This window comes from Dipodomys spectabilis, unplaced genomic scaffold (assembly GCF_019054845.1).
Source record: "Dipodomys spectabilis isolate Male_0828 unplaced genomic scaffold, ASM1905484v1 ptg000034l, whole genome shotgun sequence".
Classification (NCBI taxonomy): domain Eukaryota; kingdom Metazoa; phylum Chordata; class Mammalia; order Rodentia; family Heteromyidae; genus Dipodomys; species Dipodomys spectabilis.
This window is the reverse complement of record NW_024870711.1, coordinates 7,686,674-7,708,952: the sequence shown is the minus strand read 5'-3', so window position 1 is coordinate 7,708,952 and position 22,279 is coordinate 7,686,674. Positions and strand designations below refer to the sequence as shown.

At 40.9% G+C, this 22,279-nt stretch overlaps 1 protein-coding gene across 1 annotated transcript in view; it reads right to left on the bottom strand.

Moving 5' to 3' along the window:
* The window catches only part of Cntnap2 (contactin associated protein 2), a 1,675,080-nt gene that overhangs the window by 190,911 nt on the left and 1,461,890 nt on the right, over positions 1–22,279 (bottom strand). Inside the window, exon 16 of the mRNA XM_042677312.1 lies at positions 13,677–13,847. Within this exon, the coding sequence (XP_042533246.1) occupies positions 13,677–13,847 (171 nt within the window). The remainder of the gene's footprint in view (positions 1–13,676; positions 13,848–22,279) is intronic.

Here is a 22,279-nt window from a genome sequence, read left to right as displayed (position 1 = left end):
AATGGATGAGGATAAAGTGGCATATATAAATAGTGGAATTTTATTCATCCATTAGAAAGAATAATATTGCATCATTTGCAAAGAGATGGAAGGACCTGGAAAAAAGATTATGTTGCTAGTAAATCAGGCCCAGAGAGTCTTGCTTTCCCTCATATGTGGAAGCTGGAATTGATTTATAAACATATAAGTAAATACCTTGAGTGGTATGCAAGTATACATAAATGTATGAACTGGAATATGGTAACTTAGGGGAGAGCTCAAACAGTGTTATTCCTTAGAAAGGCAAAAACATAGTTCAACAAAATAAACACCGGGAAATGGTACCTGAAAAGGTTGAGGTAGGGTCAAGGGGAAGGGGTTAGACAAATGAAGAGAAGAAATCAGAGAGAATGGAGTAAAAACATTCAATGCACATCCTACAAAACTTAAGAAGAGTAAGGGAATGGGCCAGTTGGGAGGGATGGGTAAGAATGTGGAAAGGGGTGATGTTGGTCAAGATGCGTTGTATTCATAAACTGCTTTGTTGAGTGGTAACTCCTTTGTACAACTAAAGACAATAAACTATTAAAATATTAAAAAAGAATGAATGATAAAAAGGGCTTTAAATATCATAGTCCCTTTCCAACAGGGAAAGCTGTTCCTATGTGGCAGACAAGCTTAGCATCTTGTTCTTCAACATTTCTATTCTAGATCCTAAGTTCATCAGACTCCAGGAGCCAAACCTCTAGCTGGCCCGTGAAGCTTGAAACATGTTCAAAATGGCATTAACAAAGCTCTTTATGGTTAGCTGTGGAATGTACATGCATACACAACATTATGTCCACAGGAAAAATATATTCCAGGATTTGAACAACCAGCTCAGAAACTTCTAGAATGAAGTCCTTTTATAAATCAAAAAGTACCAGAACTCAATGACAAAGGGAAAAAAAAATCAGGAATAGAGTAAAAAGGCAAGTTTTTTTTTAAAGTACGAAAGATGAATATATTATAGCTATGTACTTAAGCCTATATCAGATTCCAGGAAAGACTATGTAACTTTTTTCTCCTATCTTGATTCCTATTCAAAGTATCACAATTTCAGTGAAATGTATCTTTAAAAATAGATTTCCTTATTTTCAGTTGTAGAGAGTTTTTTTCTAGGCTTTCTGGTTGACATCTAGTTGGCCAATGTTTTCTTATGTGATTTTAATTACACAGTGTTTGCTTGATGTCTTGTACAAACATAGCATTGTTGTACTTACAGTGAGTTTTCTTTGGCCCTTTGAGATATTTCTTGGTTTTGAGCTCTTTCAAGTAATCTGTTCCAATCACTCACTTTATTTAAATGAAGCTCCACTCCATGATTTATAGTATTTTCTCCTTTTTTTTTAAAAAAAGCTTTGAATTAATTGGTCCCTAGTGTCATCTTTAGTTACATCAGTTCTCCAGTCTTAGTAACACACACTATGACAATAACTTGATTCTTGAAGCTTTTATTTTTATGAAAATATTGAGCCCGTAGAGATATAGCCAGTTCTTGGAATGGCAGATGGAAGGTCTCTAACCTTATTAGAACTTTAAAAATTCATACTCATATATTTCTACTCCCCCGACTCCCATTTTTCTATGTGTTTATTATTGGGCAGTAATAGTATATTCTTCCTCTGGTCTTAGAATGGATGAATTGAAGCTACCTCTCCCATAGGCCTCTGATCTTCTGGTTGGTCATAAGCAGACTGATTTTAGTTGTGAGTCTTTCTGATTCTTTAGCTTTCTCCCTCGCTTTTTGTCTAGAGGAACGATTTTGTGACTTACCCTATGCCATAATGTTGAAAGCATGAGAATCAGAGCCAGTGAAACAGAAGAGACATTCTATCAGAAAAATGTCCTCGTGAAACTTCCACCTTTTCACCATAGTAATGACATAGGAAAAAGAATAGTAGGGTAAGATATAGAAATTTGTCCTCATTGGGGAGGATAGATATCAGGGAAAAGGGATTAGAGTGAGGGAGCCTCTGTGAATTAAGAATCTAGGGATTTCAGAGCCAGGTGCTGGTGTCTTAGGTTTGTAATCCTAGCTACTCTGGAGGCTGAGAATTGAGGATCATGGTTCAAGTCCAAGTTGGGCAAAAAAGTCTGTGAGACTCTTATCGCCAATTGATTGACCACCAAAAATATTAGAAATGGAGCTGGGGCCCAAGTGGTAGAGTGCTAGCCTTAAGCTAGAGAAAGTTCAGGGGCAGCATTGAGGCCTTGAGTTCAAACTCCTGGATAGACTTTGGAAAGCAGTATGAAGATTCCTCAAAAGGCCCCACATAGAGCTCCCCTATGACCCAGCAATTCCACTTTTGGGCATTTACCCAAATAAGCACAAACAAGGCCATACTAAAGCTACCAGCATAACTATGTTCATTGCAGCATTATTCACCATAGCTAAGATATGGAACCAACCCAGATGCCCTGCAGTAGATGAATGGATCAAAAAAATGTGGCATATCTATATCTATCTATCTATCTATCTATCTATCTATCTATCTATCTATCTATCTATCTATCTATCTATCTATCTATCTATCTATCTATATCTACATATATATATACACATACACAATGGGATTCTATGCCTCCATCAGAAAGAATGACTTTGCCTCATTTGTTAGAAAATGGAAAGAGTTGGAAAAAAATTATATTAAGTGAAGTAAGCCAGGCCCAAAGAAAAATAGGTCCTATGGTTTCCCTTATTTGCAATAAATAGTATAAGTCTAGGACAAGCAGAAAAGGTCAAAAGCTATGTACAAATGACCATATAAGATGATGTTAAGCAAAATGAACGCCAAGATAGGGACACAACTGTTTTTTTTCTTGCTTACTATTGTTTTAAATGTATTTAAAATGTAGTATGTGATTTTTTTTGTTTCTTTGTATGTTCTTCCCCCACGGTATAACCACTGTTTTTACTGTATGTGATGTCAGTGCCCTGAATCTTGTATATACATTTTTCTAATTTGGGCAGGGGAAGGGAAATAACAAAATGCTGAAATAAGGATACAGGATGACCCATTGTAACAGTGAGATGTACAAGACACTAAGTTGAAAATGAACTTTACAACTTGAGGGGGGCGGAAGGAGGAGTTGGGGAGGTGGGGAGGAGAGGGATGGTAGGGGAAAAACAAAGGAGGAGGTAACAATGCTCGATAAGAAATGTACTCATTACCTTACTCATGTAACTGCAACTCCTCTGTACAGTATTTTTACAATAAAAACATTCTTAAAATTCCAGGATAGGCACCAAAGGAAAAAATATAAATCTAGGGATTTCAATAGGTAAATCCATTATGGGAGAGACAAAGAAACCTGAGAAGAGGTCATTCCTTTATGTCCACCCGGGTGTTTGCAAGGTGTTGGAATTGATGCTTTCTCTGGGATTGTCCTGGAACGATGGCTTACAGGACAAATAGCATTTGCCTACATCAAAAGCATAGTTTTTCCATCAGAAGAACGTTTCTTCACTATGTGGTCTCCTCTATCCAATATCGACTCTGGGTAATGAGGAGGAGAGTGGTGACATGGAAGTGGAGAGGGTCTGTGGAGGGTGACAATGACTTCCGGTTTGGACTTGAGGTTGGTTGTGATCGATCCTTAGAAGCAACTGCAGCCAGGTGCCAGTGACTCTCAGTCACATCCTGATTCTATCCAGTGCAAGCACACAGGTTGACTGGAATTCCTGCAAGTGGATGTCATTAGCTTTGTGAAAGTCCTCCTTAGATCCTCTTTAGTGGGAATGAGAGCCACTGCCTCCCAAGTGAAGAAGCTTTTGATGATGCATTCACTCAGGAAGGAAGAGAAGTAGGGAACCGTGCTTGAAGCAGACGGCCGCTGATGGGCCTGTGGGAGTTGTTGTGCTGGAAGAGACCTTAAAGAAGCTCTCATTAACCTTGTAGAACAAGGGGACATGACATAGCTGGTGTAGCGTTAGTCAGTTCAGAATCCTGGTCTCTCTCTTTCTCTCTCTCTTTTTTAAATAACAAAAACCCCAAACCACTCCAAAATGAAAACAACCAAGTATTTTATTAATCTTCTTGCCCTTTGAGATTTTCCTCACAGCTGGATTTCTGTGTTATACCATTTTTTTCATTGAAATATGTTTTATGTATAACTAAAACGTGCACATTTCCAAGTGTGTAGCTGATAAATTTGTACACATATATGTGGTTCAAGCGAGAGAATGTTTCTATGACTCCAGAAAAGACTTGTTAGCTGGGGACTAGTGGCTCGTGCCTTGTAATCTTAGCTAGGTAGGAGGCTGAGATCTGAGGATCATAGTTTGAAGCCAGAGCAGCCAGGAATTTCTGTGAGACTCTAATCCCCTAAGTAACCACCCAAAAGCTGGAGGTAGAGCTGTGGCTCAAGGGGTAGAACAGCATCCTTGAGTGAAAAAGTAACTCAGGAAACCCATGCCTTGAGTTCGAGCCCCAGTATATACACACACTCTTTCTCTTCCTCTCTCTCCCCCTCTATTTCAGACTCTCTCAGTTTCTCTCCCTCAGTTTCTCTCTCTCAGTGTCTCTTTCTCTGTTTCTCTCTCTCTCCCTCTCAGTTTCTTTCTCTCTCTTTCTTACACACACACTCATACATGAAAGGGGGGAAGAAAAGAAATTTCTTTGGTTGTTCCCTCGGGTGGTCACTATTTTGACTTCTATCTCCATAGATTACTTTAGCATATTCTTGAACATCATGTGAAAGAAATCATATATATGATAATGTACATATAATGCAGTGTACATATATAGTGTATGAATCCTGCTTCTTGACTCCTATTTTCTTTTGATGGTCTGAAAACTGCCTTTACTTTGGTCATATAAATAAGCTGGACATGAGTAGTGAGATTCTAAAAAACCAGGTCTGTAATAAAGCCTTGGGGAGTTTACATCCTAGCTACTACTCTACCTCTGGAACAGAAGCTGTGCCCCAGGGGAAGAGTCTCTTGGAATGGTACCAGAAGGATCATGTCCTTGAGTGTCGCAGGGAGGTGGTTGTGACTGTAAAAGAAAAAAATCACTTGTAGGAGGAAGGGCAAGAAGATCAAGGTCGCCATCTCTATGAGGCAGAAGAAAGGTCACTGAATAAGGGAGAATTGAGACTATCAAGAAGACCCACCAAGGAGAGGCAGGTCCAGAGCAAAGCCCTCTTCCAACACTGCCTTTAGTAGAAAGAGGTAACTCTATCTGAGCGACTTAGGTGGAATTCTTCCCCTGTCTGGAAAATTCCAGGGCACCAATCATTAGCAGACTACGTTTGGCTGCAGGAAAATTATTTTCACATCTAGGAGACATTCTATTTAAAATGTATTCTTTATCACCCTGGAGTCTATGTTGTATGTTCAAGTAACTATCTCCGCAGTGAAATTTTGTTTACTAATTATTTATTGTTTTTTTTATTTTCCCTGAGACCGGGACTCAAACTTCTTATCTGATAGTTCTGTTCATTGTCTAGCACTCTACCAGCCAACCCATGCCTCTAATCCCTTATTTATAAATACTTTAAGAATAAAATTAAAATAGCTAATATATTTACTAGCTTTAACATAGCTCAAAGTTTCATCTTTGCATTTACAAACTTTTTTTTGGGGGGGGTCCATAATCCAAATTTAAAAAGTTAAATCAAGAAGTCAGAGAAACTATAAAAAAAGTTGTAAGTATGGCTGTTGGATAAAATTTATTACAAATCTATGTTGATATCCTGTCTTGGCTTAAATATTTTGTTTTTGTTTTCGTATTTTTGGGTTGGTTGTGGGGCTTGGGTATTGTCCCTGAACTTTTTTGCTCAAGGTTAGCGCTCTACCACCTTGAGACACAGCTCCACTTCTGGTTTTCTAGTGGTTAGTGGGAGATAGGACTCTCCTGGACTTTCCTACCCAGGCTGGCTTTGAATCATGATCCTCAGATCTCAGCCCCTTGAGTAGCTAGGATTACAGGTGTGAGCCACTGGGCTTGGCTGGCTTAAATAATTTAAAGGAAAAATCCCAGCACTAACAGCTGACTTATATTAAGGAAAGCTCATAGCATGTTTTAAAAAGCATCTTAAATAACACTCTCAGTGCTGCAGCCCCGTTGAGAGGAATTCTACATTTCTCAAGTTCCCGTTGGAAACTCTTTTAATATGAAAAGTCATTCTAATTCTGAAATAGTGGAAGATAAATTACCATTAATTTACTTCTTCTAATTCATTGGTTTCTAGATATTTCAGAGTATTTGCTTCTGTGATTTTCTTGAGTGTGTGTATTGCAAAAAATAAATAAATAAAGCTGCATCTTGGAAATGAACTCCTTTTCTTTAATACCCTTTGCTAAGATTCTTAGGATCTGCAACGAAATGCCTCCCCATTTTGGGAGAGATACAACTGTCAGATGCAAATGCGTCCCGTGAGCCATCCTGACATCTGAAAGAGCTCAACTTCGCCAATGCAGAAGCTTATGCTAAAGTCTTACCATGGTTGCTGGCTGCTTTTCCTAGTCAATAAATACCTGTATTTGCTCCAAAAATTTCCCCTCAAATCCCTTTGACAAATATCTCCTGAAATTTCTTTTTGACATGTTAAATAAAGACCCCATCGTCAACTCTAAGCGCTTCCATTCTTGGATTGCTGTCCCTCTTTAGGGAGACCACCCTGTGGGACCATCAGCATTGGAACCCCTTTCCATGGTAGTCCATACTTTGGGAACAGGAGAGTACCTTGCCAGGGGCCCTTGCCTTGGGTAGCACCAGCATCTTCACTTGGCAACGCCTCTTCCTGTGACATACCCTCTCCCCATCCTTCCTGCTGTCACCATTGGAATCCAGGGACCATAACATTTAGCTTCCAGGTCCTTGTCCATCCATCCATCCATGGTGATCACCTTTAGATACCTCAGCAGTGATGTGCAAGACCATGCAACACTTGGGCCTCTTCATGCCCCAGCCTTACATACTCCCTGGTACCCCCTGGTAGCATCTGAGATTGTGCATCCTAGTTCTTCTTAGCACCCAACCTTGAATTACAACAGTCCATCAGCAGTATGTTCTGTCCTTTCAATGTATTCTCTGTCTTTTCAATGTATTCTCTGTCTTCCTTTTGACCACAGTTCTGTGGTGACCCCCTCCTCTTCTTCATTAGGTTTTCCATAGGTGTCTACGTAGACTAGGACTTTGCTCGTTCATTCAATTCATTCAACAAATGCTTGTTTGTCCTTGCCATGGGCAGGGTTTTGTTGTGGTGCTGGAGTTGTGACATAATCCGTGTTCGCCCATCTCTGAGGAAGCTTTCTCTTATTTCCTCAGCTGGTAGCCACAGGCGGAGCTTACACTTCCAATATTTATTTTATCCTCTCCCACACACTGCTTTATAAAGTGGAGTGTGTTAGACTCTCCCACCAGACGGAGTGTGTCTCTGGGACGTCATATCACATCATCTTCCCTTGTTCTACAAGTCTACTTCCACCCCTCCCGGTGACTGCCTACAACAAATACTGCAACAAACTTACTTTGTTTATTTTCGCAGTGCTGAGGATCCAATCCAGGGCCTTGCACACAGCAGGCAAATGCTTTACCACTGAGCCACATCCTTAAGCTTATGACACTGTCCTCACCATGATAAACCACACGGTCCCTTCAGATCCTTGCTTTAGTGACATCTTGGCAGTGTTCATTGCTATTCTTCCTTTTCTATTGGTTGCTGGGATACCACTATCTTTGTTTTAGCCCTTGAAAGGGGTTGTCATTCTTGCACATTTGTTTTCTATACCTTTGGGTTTTTATGTGGGGGGAGGGTGGAGGCAATGCCATGCTTAATGTATCAAATTCTCATTTCCAGATGATTCCACAATTGTTTGATGACTCCTGAACGTCCATCTCAGATCCTTCTGTTGAGATCCAGCATTGTTGAGATACGTCCCTGGTTTAGATATTCTCCTAACTTACAGAGGTTTAAACTCAAATATCCAGAAGGTAGCTTGGATTTGCCCTTGAACACCATATTCCTCTCATGCAACATCAAAACCAGAAATACCAGCTTCCTTCTAGTTTAGGTTCCTAACTGTTGTGTTAAAATCCTGAGGTATCTTTCTATTCCTTGGCCATCTTTTATGTTTACACCTTTTCATTGTCATCATTCCATTCATTCGATCATACTTAATACAGATGCTCTTCACTCCCTGTCCCATGCTGTGGTTTACATGTGATTTGTCCTCCACAGTCTCACAGATTGGAGGCTTAGTCCCCAGCGGCAGTGGGAAATTGTACCTTTGAGAATTGGGACCTACAGAGAGGTTGTAGGGTCAGAGAGGGCATCTCCTGGCAGGGAATGCAGTTTCCTGCAGGGAGTTTGCCCATGATCTAGTCGTTCTAAGAACCTGAACACTGCCTGAGTCTTTCTCTGACTTCTTGTTTGGCTGGTTGGTCACTGGGTTCTCTAGGTGCACCCTAGGAGCTGTCTCAGCTAAGCGCTGTCCTCACAAGAGCTCCGGTGGGACCATTTGGACTTTTCCTATGTAATCTAGACAAATCTCTAATAAAACCAGCCCACCTCATGACTGTCATTATAGTGATAACGGATAAGCTTGTACATCTGCCTCACAATCTTTTTTTCTAGTGAAGGCAGATCTGATCATGTAATATCCCAGCTTGCCATAATCAAAATCAAGCCCAGCCACAATGTTCCCACACAGAGACTGCAGGGAACCAAACCTTCTTGCCTTCCAGGCCTTTCTCTCTCAGCTCTTTCCAAGGAACCAGGACTCTGTGTACTTCTTGAGTCCTTTCAGTCAGTCTCAAAGAGTGTCACTCCTAGGTGTAATTCTGAAACAACCTGCTTTTCCAGCTTCCTGCCTTTCCTTCTCCTTCTTTACCTTTCTGACTCCTGCTCATCCATCAAAATTTAATTAAAGCATTCCATTCCCAGGTTGGCACCCGTGTCACTCGGATCCAGTTTAGCATTCTCCCTGGGCGCTGTCAGGGAGCTCACTGTCATGGGTGGCAGCTCGCTGTCTCGTTCACAGCCATCACCTTTCGAGGTCAAACCTCCGCTCTGCACTTCCTAGCTATGCCACCTGTCAGACAACGTCCTTGCCCTGTGCCTCAGTTTCCTCCTTTTGTAAAATGGAGATACAAAATAGAGGATGGTTAGGATAGGGAGATAATGTTTTATAAAATGCCTGGAACAAAGCCTCCCGCATAACATCCTAACAAAGCTGAGCTACTTTGGTGTCATTCTAACCACTGATTTTTCTGGCCTGTTGTCTAAAACAAAGTGATTTTTGAGGGAAAGGACCTTGGTAGATTTGGCTGTGTCGTCTAGCACCCAGCATAGTATCTGGGACATAGGAGACACTCAGTTAGTACTATGCACTGAAGGAACAAAGAAACTAACGAAATATGTGAAACCAGAGTTTTAAAAATTTACCTTTAAAGTATGCTAATGAGCAAGACTGCCTGATTATATCCTGTGTAATTTCCTACTTGTGCATAAGATGTTAATGGTATCTCATTAACGTATTGTACATAGGCTCACCATTCTCAGAGTCAAGAATCTTCCACTCTTGACAGAAGGGTGCAATGTAGTTAATTAACAGGATTGCCATTCTGGAAAGCAATGTGTAAGCACGCACTGTAACAAAATTCCTTTGAGACACACACAGAGAAACAAAGTTGGAATTTCTATCAGAAAGAAATCAGCAGGCCTCAAGGTAAGAAAAAAAAAGAAAGAGATTGTTTAAACAAAAGTCTGTAAGAACTGAGCCCTCTGATAGCTATTCACGGAGAGAATTCTCTACCCACTGCGCTAGGAATCCTGACGGGAAAAAGAAAAACTGAACCAAGTATTTCAATCAATGAGGCTATAGCATCGTATCTCTGCATGCTGTGTATGGAAGAAATTAAAATCCACAGATAGAAGTAGATTGAGGTAGCCCCCAAAATACGATGCTCAGAGGACAAAAGATAAGAAGTTTCAGAGGTAATATCCTCAGAGAGACTTTGAGCCTGTGCTGATGTACAGCCCTTCCCTAGCTCATCCTGAAACCCTATCAGGTCAAAAGTCACACATCTGGGGATATATATGTCTTAGTATGCATTAGAGGGGAGAATTCCAGTCCTATAGATAGCCAACAGGCTTGTCTATTTCTTGACTCTCTTCCTTTCCCAGAAATTGCTTTATGCTTATCCTTTCTCTCCTTCTATCTCTAAGAACTATTTTACATACATTCTTGAAGAGTCCCAACTCATTTCTGAGGGGCCATCTTGCTTCCCTGATCCAACTCTTGACAACTGATGTAATAACTTTCTTCATTCTAGGATTGACCCTGTAAGCCCCTGAAACACAGTCAGGACTGTTCAGGTCTATGTTTTTCCAAGTTGCAATTCTGATCAAATTGTATTTCTTGATAAATTTGTGCTTCAGTTTATCTTCATCTTAGTAGTAGCATCATTTTCTTTTTTCTTTTCTCCTTCCTTCCTTCCTTCTCTCTCTCTTTCTCTCTCTTTCTCTCTCTCTCTCTTCCTCTTTCTTTCTTTCTCTCTTTCTTTCTCTCTCTCTCTCTTTCTCTTTCTTTCTCTCTCTCTTCCTCTTTCTTTCTTTCTTTCTTTCTTTCTTTCTTTCTTTCTTTCTTTCTTTCTTTCTTTCTTTCTTTCTTTCTTTCTTTCTTTCTTTCTTTCTTTCTTTCTTTCTTTCTTTCTTTCTTTCTTGTCCTGTGGCCTGAACTCAGGGCCCCGAGTGATGTCCCTGAGCTTCTTTTGCTCAAGGTTAGTGCTCTACCACTTGAGCTACAGCGCCACTTCTGGCTTTTCCTGAGTAGTTTATTGGAGATAAGAGTCTCATGGCCTTTCCTGCCTGGGCTGGCTTTGACCCACAATCCTCAGATCTCAGACTCTTGAGTAGCCAGGATTATAGGTGTGAGCCACAGGAGCCCAGCTAACACCGTTTCTTATTTATTTACTTTGAAGAAGTTTTTCTTACATAAAGAAAGCTCTTTTGGATCTCAGTGGACATGTCATATAATGATGGGTGTCCAATATCCACCACTGTGGGGATATTAAGGAAAAGGATTTTCAGCTGTTAGTGTTATTAGTAGGTTACAAGGGACTCTGAAAAGAGACCCTCAAATCCCTGCTCATGAGTCTTCACACAGAGTAAATATATGACAAAAAACATGTCAGCTGTGACATGACAAGGTTATAATTTAACCTTCAGCTGCAGAGTTTTCACGCTTTAGAAAGGCTCTGAAAACACCTCTGAAGACTTTTCCCCATCAGTAATAGATGGCACTGTTGGACACGAGCAAGAAGCAGAAATGCTTGCTCTCTCCACACACAGTCTGCCCTGAGACCCAGGCCTGGCTTTCCAAAAGAGGAGGATATGAGACAAAGACAGGGAGAATGGGTCATTAAACAGAAATGAGAAAATTGCTAAAATATGAAATTGCCTTTTTTTTTTGCCATGGGATATTTATTTCTAAAACATGGCCCTACTAATATAGAAGTGAGAACATAGTTTGATTCAATTAATTTTAACAGAGGGAAGTGAAAATTCCCTTTTGTATAATTCCAATCCATAATTCAATACAGCATTTTAACTAATTAATAAATAATTAATTTTAGTTCTAAGACAAAGAATATCTTCCTCCAGTCTCCCATTCTGGCATGTCTGGCTCAGATCACATCCATAATGATCAACCCTTGGATGATAATTACAGTCTGCCAGATACTGAATTAAGTGTCCTGTGACTATCTATGTCCAGTCATCAGCACTACCTCCATTAATGACTAACCCCCATTTGAAAGTTTAGGAAATTGAGATACAAAGAGATCTAGCAATTCATCCAGCATCTGGATTTGAACTTGAGCAGGAAAGCCCAAAGTCTTTCCCTGAGTCATCCTTTCCTTTTTTTTTTTTTTTTTAATAAAAGTGTATCTACCCAGAACATTACAAGTCAGGATACAGCAAAAACACCTGCGTTCACGGATGCACTATTCACAATGGCCAAGTCATGGAAACAGCCCAGATGGCCTTCAATAAATGAGTGGGTCAAAAAATATGGCACCTATTTTACTCATCCATTAGAAAGAATAATATCATGTTATTTTCAGAGAAATGGATGGACCTGGAACAAATCATGTTAAGTGAGAAAAGCCAACTTCAGAGAGAAAAATGGTGCATGTGTCCTCTTATATGTGGAAGCTAGATCTAAAATACATGGGGACATAATAAGTTATATAGGGCTCTATGCATTTACATACAAACAAAGCAGAGTAACGGTGGCTCTAGGTAGGGGCGGAACCCAAAGGCAGAATTTCTCTGAACATCTAAAGTTCTATTTATCAGAATGAACACCAGAAAATGGAAATGTGTTTTTAAGGGAGGAGTTTTTTTACAGGGAGGGAAGAATGGAGGGAGGAAGGGTGAACAAATGCAGTCATAATGTAAAAAATCAACTATGTAACTTGAGGGTAGGGGTGGGAGGGGGAAAACGGGGGAAAGCGAAGGAAGGGCGACACTGTACTCATTACACCTGACTTGTGGGATTGCGACCTCTTTGTACAAGTTCTTAATTATAACAACAATAAAAATGAACTCAGCGGGACTTCTACAGAATGATGTTCATCTGAGATTCTCTTTTGAAACAGTTTATCACATAGTTAAAAATACAGAAGCATAAGGATAGTTATAAGTATCATCAGTTAATGCTGGAAATGGATTTGGGCTCATTCTTAGGACTAGTAGCATGAGTGCTCAGATGAACTGGGGAGGGGGACAGAACCTCCACAAGGCTGAGAACTTGTGAAGGAGCCATGGATACACACGGTGGCTTGAGGACTCTGACTTGTCTCAACAGTCACCAGAGTCCTGTGTTGGCAAATATTCACTTAACTTAGAAGCCCACGGACTGTAAATTCCTAAAGCTGAACTTGACATCTGAGAATACAAAGATCCAAAGAAGGCAAGAATGGCCCTTCTTTTTCTTTTGGAGTGTATTTATAGATTAATTTGGGGAGTTTATTACTTTGACACTATTAAAGAATCCCATTCAGAGCATGGCATCAGTCACTTGAATGGCTCTTCCTGGATGCAGTGGGCCACTTCCTCCTACGGGGGCAAACCTCCACAGCAGACCTCCTCACAGCCTGTGGCCTCAGGGCCATCTGGCCTGATCTAAACAGCGCATGCCCAGGGCCTGCCCTAGCTGTCTTCTGTGTCCTTGGTGACACAAATTCAGGGTGGGTTGGGGCAGGGTGAAAAGCTGCGCCCCCAGCATCCCAGCAGGTAAATTGTAAGCAGCTGTCTCCGTCACACAGCTGTTCTTATTTATTATTTGTTTTCCTTTGTGTTATTTCTCCTTCTTCCTGGCTCTCAAATCTCTTTACATCATCCTCCGCTTACTCTTGACCCACATCCTTGGAGAATTACTACATAAGAACTTCATGTGTATTTGCTCCCCTCATGGTATTTGGTAAATACGTTCTTGCCTGTGGGCATGTCTGCCTACAGCTGCTTTCTTGAGAGCATTCTGAGGACAAGAATCTGGATGGCACATATATCTTCTAGTCCTGTCCTGTTTCTGCAATGAAGAACATCATCTATACTCTCATGACAGGGTATCATGATCCCAATCCAGGACCAGCCTGAAGTTAAAAAGTGTCTATTCAGGTATCGACAGAACCAGTACTCACATTTCAGTTCCAGCTTGATGAAGTCCGTGTTTCCCAGATTTTCAAGAAACACTCCCCGGGGGATTAGCGTCTTGAAGTAGAAAGAGATGTCAGCACTTGTTTCTCCTTGGAAGGTAGAGAAGTGCAGATAGGATGAAGGGTTTGGGAAAGAGGCGGCATTCCAGTAATTCCCTGTGAGGAGAAAAGCCAAACCAGGTTCATTTACACCTTGATTAGGGTAATTGGACAAAAGATATCATTTCTAGAGTTTAATGACCTTCCTCCATTTCCCCAGAAATAATCTTTCACTTCTCCAACGTTACACACATGTGTATATACAAAAATTTACTTAGGCATATTTATTTTATATGTTATCAGTTCAATACCAGCACAGAAACTTATATACACAATTAATAAAATAACAATAGCAGTTATGGGTTAAGACAATTTCCACTATGTAACTCTACAAATAAGAAGAGTCAGATTAGTGAAGCAGATTCTACATTCTCAGGGCAGAAAGAGAGAAGCATCAGGATTAAGAAAGAGATGACAGGACATTACAAGGCATAGAGAAATAGAATGGTTAGAAGGAGAAAAGTAGGCATAGTCCACAACTCCACTCTTTTCTGGTGGAGGGGAGCCAAAGCTGAATCACAACCTCAAAGTAAGACAGGCAGCGTGATAACAGTAGATTAGCAGACCTAGCTTCAAGAGAAGCCGTTAAGGCTTTGGAGCCCTAAATTTAATGGGGAAGAGGGGTGGATTTGGTGTGAGAATGGCCCCTCCAACATAGCAGTCTAGCAATGGGGAAGAAATCTCTTTTTGTCCATCTCTGTATTTTTGGGGTGTGTAGACTTATTGTTTGAAACTGGGGACAGTCACAAGTCAGGGACCTGAGGTGTACCTGCCACAGTGTTTGAGCAGGAGATTGCCACCAAAGGCAGCCATGTGGATGATTGGAAACAGACCTGCTAACAGGGCAACAGGGAGCTGGGGCCATGGAGGGCACAGTGACCAGTAGCCCCACCTTGCACGGTGAGGAGCAAGACTTATCCCCTGTGGATTACTAGAGTCTGAGAGCTGACTCCAAGACCCAGGGATTGCACAACCACTGCCTTACTGTCCTGTGTAGCTTGCTACTCGGCAGGACTGAGAGCTCTGAGCCGACCTGCCTTGATTATCCCTTCTGCACAGGGTTGACTGTGGCTTGTGGAGATCTGAGAGTTGTGACACTGGGAGTCAGAGCCACGTTCTCTCAGGGCTTCCCCTTCAGTGAAGAACTCAGTGCTTGTTTGCTCCCTTTACTCTATGATATACTTGGCGGACACTGAAGGCTGGGATGTTTGCTGCCCCTGGGAGGGCCAACAGAAGAGAGTCAGTGGGAACCTGCCTGGTCCACAGGCAGCAGACTTGTTGGAGCCAGTAGTGACTTCTGGTATGCAAAGAAGAGAAGCTTCTAAAGTGAACACAAGCCTTGACAACACAATCTTGACCAACTTAGCCCTCAGCCCATATACTGCATCAACCCCTATAGTGGGTATAGAGAGGAACCACAAGACTCCAGCTGTAACCCACTCTACCCCCAGACTCAGTAGATTCTAATGTGAGAAAATCCTGAAAGAAGTATCTTCAATTACTTACCTCAAAAACAAAAACCCAGAATAAAACACAAACCCCAAAGAAACAACAAACAGCAATAGTTTTCTTTTTACTAGTTGTTTTAAATGCTTTTACTTTATCTTTTTTATACTTTTATCTTTTAAGTAGTTGCACAAAGCAGTTGCCACTCAACCAGACAGTTTATGAAATAATGCATCTTGATTAATATTGCCCTTTTCAATATTCTTGCCTATCCCTCCCAACTCATCCCTTCCCTCACTTTTCTTAATTTTGTAGGATATACACTAGATTCTTGATTGCATTCTCTCCACTTCTCATCTTCAGTTGTCTACCCCTCTCCTCAGGATTCTACCCTACCCCTTTCAAGTACCTACTTTTGACTTTGCCTTTCTATGGAATGAAATTATTTGAGTTCTCCCTAGAATCTACCATATATTAGTTACTACATTTGTATGCTTTCATACTACCCAATAGATTTACTTATAAGTTTATAAGCTAATTCTAGTTTCCACATATGTGAGAAAATTCAACCTTCATATCTCTGGGCCTGACTTACTTCACTTAACAATTTTTTTCCAGGTCCTTCAATTTCTTTGCAGTTGATGCAATATCATTCTTTCTAATGGATGAGTAAAATTCCATTGTGTATATATACAACCTTTCTTGATCATTCATCCATTGAGGGGCATCTGGGTTGATTCCGTACCTTGGCTACACTGAATAGTGCTGCAATGAACATGATTGTGCCGGTGGCTTTACTGTATCTTGGTTTGTAATCTTTGGGATAAATGCCCAGGCGTGGAATTGCTGTATCATAGAGTAGTTAACTGAAACCAGATTCCTATCTTTCACCTTGCACCAGCACCAATTCAAAACCAAAGATCTCAATGTAAGGCCTGAAATCATGAAATTATTACAGGAAGGAGTAGGAGAAAAATTAGGTCTCCTTGGCAAGGCAAGGACTTTCTGAGTAAAGATCCAGAAGCACAGCAAATCAAAGAAGGACTTGATAAATGGAACTGCATCAAACTAAAGTTTAGCACAGGACATAGCTAACAAGTTATAAAGACAGCCATAGAATTGGAGAAGATTTTTGCCAGCTACACATCAAATAATGGCCTAATATTCAGAATATAAAGAGAACTTAAAAAATTAAATTATCAAAAAAACCCCAATACCCAATAAATGGGCTAAAACGCATCTTCTCAGATATATTTACTCCCCTCATATACTTTGGGAAATATATTCTTGCCTTTGGGCATGTCTGTCTATAGTTGCTTCCTTAAGAACATCATGAGGACAAGAATCTGGATGCACATCTATCTTCTAGTCTTGTTTCTGGAATGGGGAAAACCATTGGTGCTCTACTTTAGAGAAAAGATAACCCGGTGTTGGGAGCACTGGATACCCACATGTTGAAGACTTAAACTAGATCCTTATTTTTCACCCTGTAAAATAAAATAACCCAAAATAGAGCCCAAATCTGAAACACTGAAACTACTACAGGAAAACATAAGAAAAACACTTCAAGATATAGGCATGGGTAACCACTTTCTGATTAGGGTTCCAATAACTGAGGAAATAATGGAAAGCATTGATGAATGGGATTGCACAAGATGGAAAAGATTCTGTGCAGTGAAGGATGCAATCATTGGAATGAAGAGACAGACTAGTGGACAGGAGGAAATCTTTGTCAGCTATCTCTTTGATGGGATTAATAGCCAGACGATAAAGAGAACTGAAAAATTCTAAACACTGAAAGGATGAATAAGCCAGTTACTAAGTGGGCAAATGAACCAAAGAGACAATTCTTCGAAGAAGTAAAAGAGGGTAGTAGATACATGAAATAATGTCCAATATCCTTAACCATCAGGGAAATGCAAGTCAATACTACACTGAGTTACAATCTCATCCCAGTCAGAATAACCAACATAAAAAAAGGCAAACCACAAGAAATTCTGGCCTAGATGTGGGGAAAAGAAACTTCATACACTATTGGTGAGTGTAACCACTATGAGTCAGTGTAGAGGCTCCTTAAAAAACTGAAAATAGATATATCATACAATCCAGAGATAACAGCCCATTGCATACACTGAAAGGAATTAATGTCATCATACAGTAGACATACATACACACCTATATTTATTACAACAGCAGTCACAATAGCCAAGATGTGAAATCAGCCTAGAGTGAATGGATAAAGAAAATGTGGTACTTATATAACAACGAACTTTTAATGAGCCACAAAGAAGAACAAATTCATGTTGTTTGTAAGAAAATAAGTGAAATAAGTTAAACTCAGAAAGAAATTTTGCATGTTTATTTTTTCTCTCATATGTGTTATCTAGAGAAAAAGAAGAAAGTATGAAGGGGGATTTTTGTGAAGAGGAAGAGAACCAGGGGGAGGTAGGAGGGGGATCAGTGTGATGAGTGAGGTGAAGATCATCAAAAATATTTTATATACATGTGTGAAAAGGATGTAATAAAATCTATTATGAGACACAAATTATATGTAATAATAGAAGAAAAACCAATAAAATATTAACGTAATTTATATTACATGTATATAATATTTGGTTAAATATTGGTCATTGGAATTTCTAGGAGGCATTCTAGGAGATAATTGCAGAGAGGAGCCATTGAGAGGAGCTCCTGGTGCTTCTGTATGGGGGCTGGTGGTGTTGTTGGAACTTGAGCCTTCACACCTGTGGCTTTGGCTTGGTATAGAAACAGCAGGCTCAAACTAAGCGAGATTAAAAAATAAAAGGAGGAAATGGGGATTTTTGGTATGCGGCACTTGCTTTCCCCCATCTTTGTCTCAGGATAACCAGGGGCTATTCCAGTGGAAGCCGGAAGTTCAGACCCCAGAATTGGGATTTCACGAATGAAGTCCTGTAGTTGCTGAGGAAAAGTGGGAACCGGTCAGGCAACCAGATGAGATTATGGCCATTTCCTGCCTTTTCCGTATCAAGCACCCAGAAGTGAGTTGCCATATAGAGATTATCTCTTCCCTAATTGTCCCTTCCCTCCTGGAACCTCCAGAAGAAGTTCTGACCAGTGGCGTGCTTTGTGGGGTGGAGATCTAAGCCTCAACTCTGGACCTCGTGGGAAGATGCCATGGGACCTGCCACCTCTCTCATTATTGCCTGAAAGAGAAGCCACGCAAGTAGGAGAAAAGCAATGCACAGGACCAACAAAACCCCTCAACTTGCACACACCAATTCCATTAGGACAGATGGCCTAAGAATTTTATATTGAGACCATGATGTGACTCTCAACTTCACTGCCAGGGAAGAAATTTCTTTTTAATGTGCATATTTCTGAGTACATTTGCTATCACAGTTGAAGACTGAAATATATGAGCACGTTTTAAAGCCATTGCTAAAGCCTGGGGCTTTAATATCAAATCAAAAATGATTTTGTAAAAATTGGTTCTTGGTGTATCTTTCCTTGGAAGAGCCCAATGAATCAAGTAAGTCCACTTCATTAATTTTTCTTCATAAACAAACTGTGTTTGCCTTCCTTTTATGGCAACGATGTACATATGTAATAAAACCACTACTCTTAAATAAAGATGATTTTGCATTGGGATTGCTATTGGTTAAGTCATAATGTTAAACTAAACATACAACATCTATTGCTCTTCTATAAGATATTAAAATGCCTTCCTACCTAATTAATATGATTTGTTTTTCTTCTTTTACAGACAGCTAGGCTGTAGTGATAAGTTTATGGGAAGTTTCAGGGTAAATACATGATGACAGGCACATTGACCTTTTAGCTAGTTTATTGGAGCCTCTTCGATCCTAGAACAAAGCAGCCAGTGGTTTAGCATGCACTAGTGGGGAAGGGCGAGAGAGGAATCTTTACAAGGTGTGGAAACAAGACAGAGGAAACTACTTCTGTGCCCCTGGGGGAATTGATTTCATGACGCTTACTGAATATCAAAACCATGGATGCTGAAGTTCCTTATATAAAATGCAAGCATATTTGTATACCAATTGCATGCAACCTCCTACAGACTTGAAGTCATTTCCAGATTTCGGGTAATGCTATGAGGATCACTGTTATACTGCATCGGCTCAGAAATGTTGACAGAAAGAATTTGTATGTGCTTAGAACAAACACAAGTTTTAAAGAGTATGTTGGCTTTGCAGTTGTTGAATCTGGAGATGGAGAACTGGAGGATAGGGCTGGTTGGTTGTGTTTGAATTCCTTCACATGGAGACTCACTGGAGGTCACATGGTGGCTTCTGATTGGCTATGCTCAATTTTTTGTCTTACTATTCACATTGACTTGGGGATTGGCACCTGAGGAATTTTTACCTTTTAGGTAAGTTGTTGAATGGATGAACATAACGTTTTTCATAATATTTCCTTGGGTTCTGGAGTTCTCCCAGTCTAATGGTCTCCCTAATAATTATCTTAGCAGGCAATACCAAAACAGTAAGTCAGTGTAAAGTAAGTCTGAAACCTAGTGACGGTAAAACGGGTGGGAGGAAAGGGGCAATCGACTGTTTTTAAGATTCCCAGAGTTGGACTGGGAAGGTGGCTCAGAGGTAGAGCGCTTGCCTTGCATGCATGAGGCCCGGGGTTCGATTCCTCAGCACCACATAAGCAAAAAAGATAAAAGCCGGAAGTGGCACTGTGGCTCAAGTGGTAGAGCGCTAGCCTTGAGCTGAAGAGCTGAGGGACAGGGCCCAGGCCCAGAGTTCAGGCCCCATGACTGGATCAAAAAAAAAAAAAAAAAAAAAGATTCCCAAAGTCTTAGTGAAATTGTAATTAAAAGAAAAATCATGGCTTTTAGCAGGAGAAAAATAGGCTAGTCTTTTTTTTGGGGGGGTGGGGGGGGGAAATAGTGTATGATATTGGATAGGATAATACTTGAAGGAAGCCAGTTCACCTGAGACTCAACCTCCCATCTGGGTGAACACCTGGTATCCAACATCAGGAGCCAAGGGCAGGCTCGTCCAGCTGCCTAGCAATGGAGGACTCTGGAGAAGACTTAAATCAAACGAGCAACCTCTCACCCATCAAATCCCTAAGCAGAGAGGGAAGGAAGAGGAGTCCTCTGGGGCCAGCAGCAAGGGCTCCTCCTGATGGGGTGACAGCTCTTTAACAGCCTAAGAGCCTGCAAACACCAGAGTTCCCCTGGTTCTTTAGCTTTAAGCAAAGCAATTCTGTCTCTTTAGGCTGAATTCCCAGGACAGGAATGTAATTAACATTTTCGAGTTTCAACCCAATGAAGTTCATTCTTATTTTCAGAGGTGGTGATGTGTTCACGGAAGGGCAGTTGTCTAAAATGATTCTAGAAGAAAGGAGAGCTAAAAGTAAAACATGCCAGTATTTATTTGAGGGCCAGCACTAGTTATTCAGACAGAACTATCCCCCGAGAGGAGAAGGGCAGTTCAATCGCTTATTCTAGTTTGATGAAACATCTCTACAGACCACAATTCCATTTGTTCTAATTCCATGCTCACTAAGCAACTTCAGGCTAATTCTCTCTCTTGTATGGGCTTATTCTCAGGGAAATCATGCCACGTACAAGCAGTGTTTACTGGGATCCTGGAAATGTCTGGACTGTCACATACTACCAACAATGGCGAAGCTTCACTTTGGACTAGACAGGTGGGCACTACAATTGAGGTGTTCCTCCCCAGCTCCTACAGGTGACTCACAGGAGCCCAGGCAGAAGATAGTAAAATACCATCTATATTTATAATCCTTGCAAACCTGGCTATTCTATATAATTTATATACCACATGAATACAATAGTGCATAGAATTTATAAGCACGCCCTTTCGGTAGGATGTCGACTTTACTTTGAGCAATGAAAGTATAAAAAAAGTTTAGGGGCTGGGCATGGGGGGTAGCAATAGGAGAAACTTGGACTGAGGAAAGCTCTGGGGAGCAAAACATATCTAACAAATAACTAAATCACAAAAGAGCATTATTCATGGCTCAAGTGGTAAGAGGCCTTGTTAGCAAGCACGAGGCTTGGAGTTCAAACCCCAGTCCTGACAAAAAAGAAAAAAGAAATTGGATGCTGTTGCTTTAGACTCAGGTAACCCTCTCTGAGACTTTCAGAAGAATCTTTTGCCCAGCTGCTGGCATTTTGTGTTTTAGAAAAATAACAGGCGAGCTTTCCTAGTGTTCACTGCACAACCAGGGGACTTGTAGAATTATTATTGTTTGTTTATATTGCTCCCAACTGACTATAAACTCCTTGAAAGCCGAGATAAAACTATTTCATTTCTGCAACCTTTGGCATCTAATAAATAATTGTTAAACAACTGGATAACTGATAAATTGCTCTTCTTATTTATATCCCAAACTACTTCATATGCAAAGTCTGCCTGGCACAAAAATGTGCCTGAGTATCAAAGATGCTAAGTAAATAGAAGTAACAGTGAATGCCGCGTTAGCACATACAGAGAACTGGCCACTGCTTCCCCTAGCTTGCCATAATTTCTCTCATCCATGACTTTCTTTGTTATTCCCTGGAGACTTCATCGAACAATGCCATGAGTTGGCAAGACGGATGGCCCCTAACTGGAAGGTTATGGGGATAGCTGCAATTTGTACTTGCTATCAAGGTCAATAAAGCTCAGTGGATGAGAATATCAGGTTGGTAATAAGAGTTTCCCTGTGCGGCAGGGACTCCACAGCTGGGTGGCGGAGATAGTTTCATGGACAGGCAGAAGAAGGTGGCAGGGTTGGGAAGGGAAAAGGGAGGGAGCATGCAGCATAGACATGAGTGAGCATGGAAGGGCCAGTCAGCAGGAACAGAGTCATGAGACTGGGAGGGTGGGGCTGGGGAGCCAGCCCCAGCCCCGGAGCTGAGGCACAGTCATTGGAAGTTTGGCACCATGGTTGGGATGACATGGAAGGCTCTTCAAGCTTGAAAACGAGTCAGTCAAGTGAGAAACTTTTAAAGTACTCCCTGGACAAAGCCTGGCTTGTCCTGTGTTTGGAGAAGAACCAAGAGGCACCTCCAGCCAACT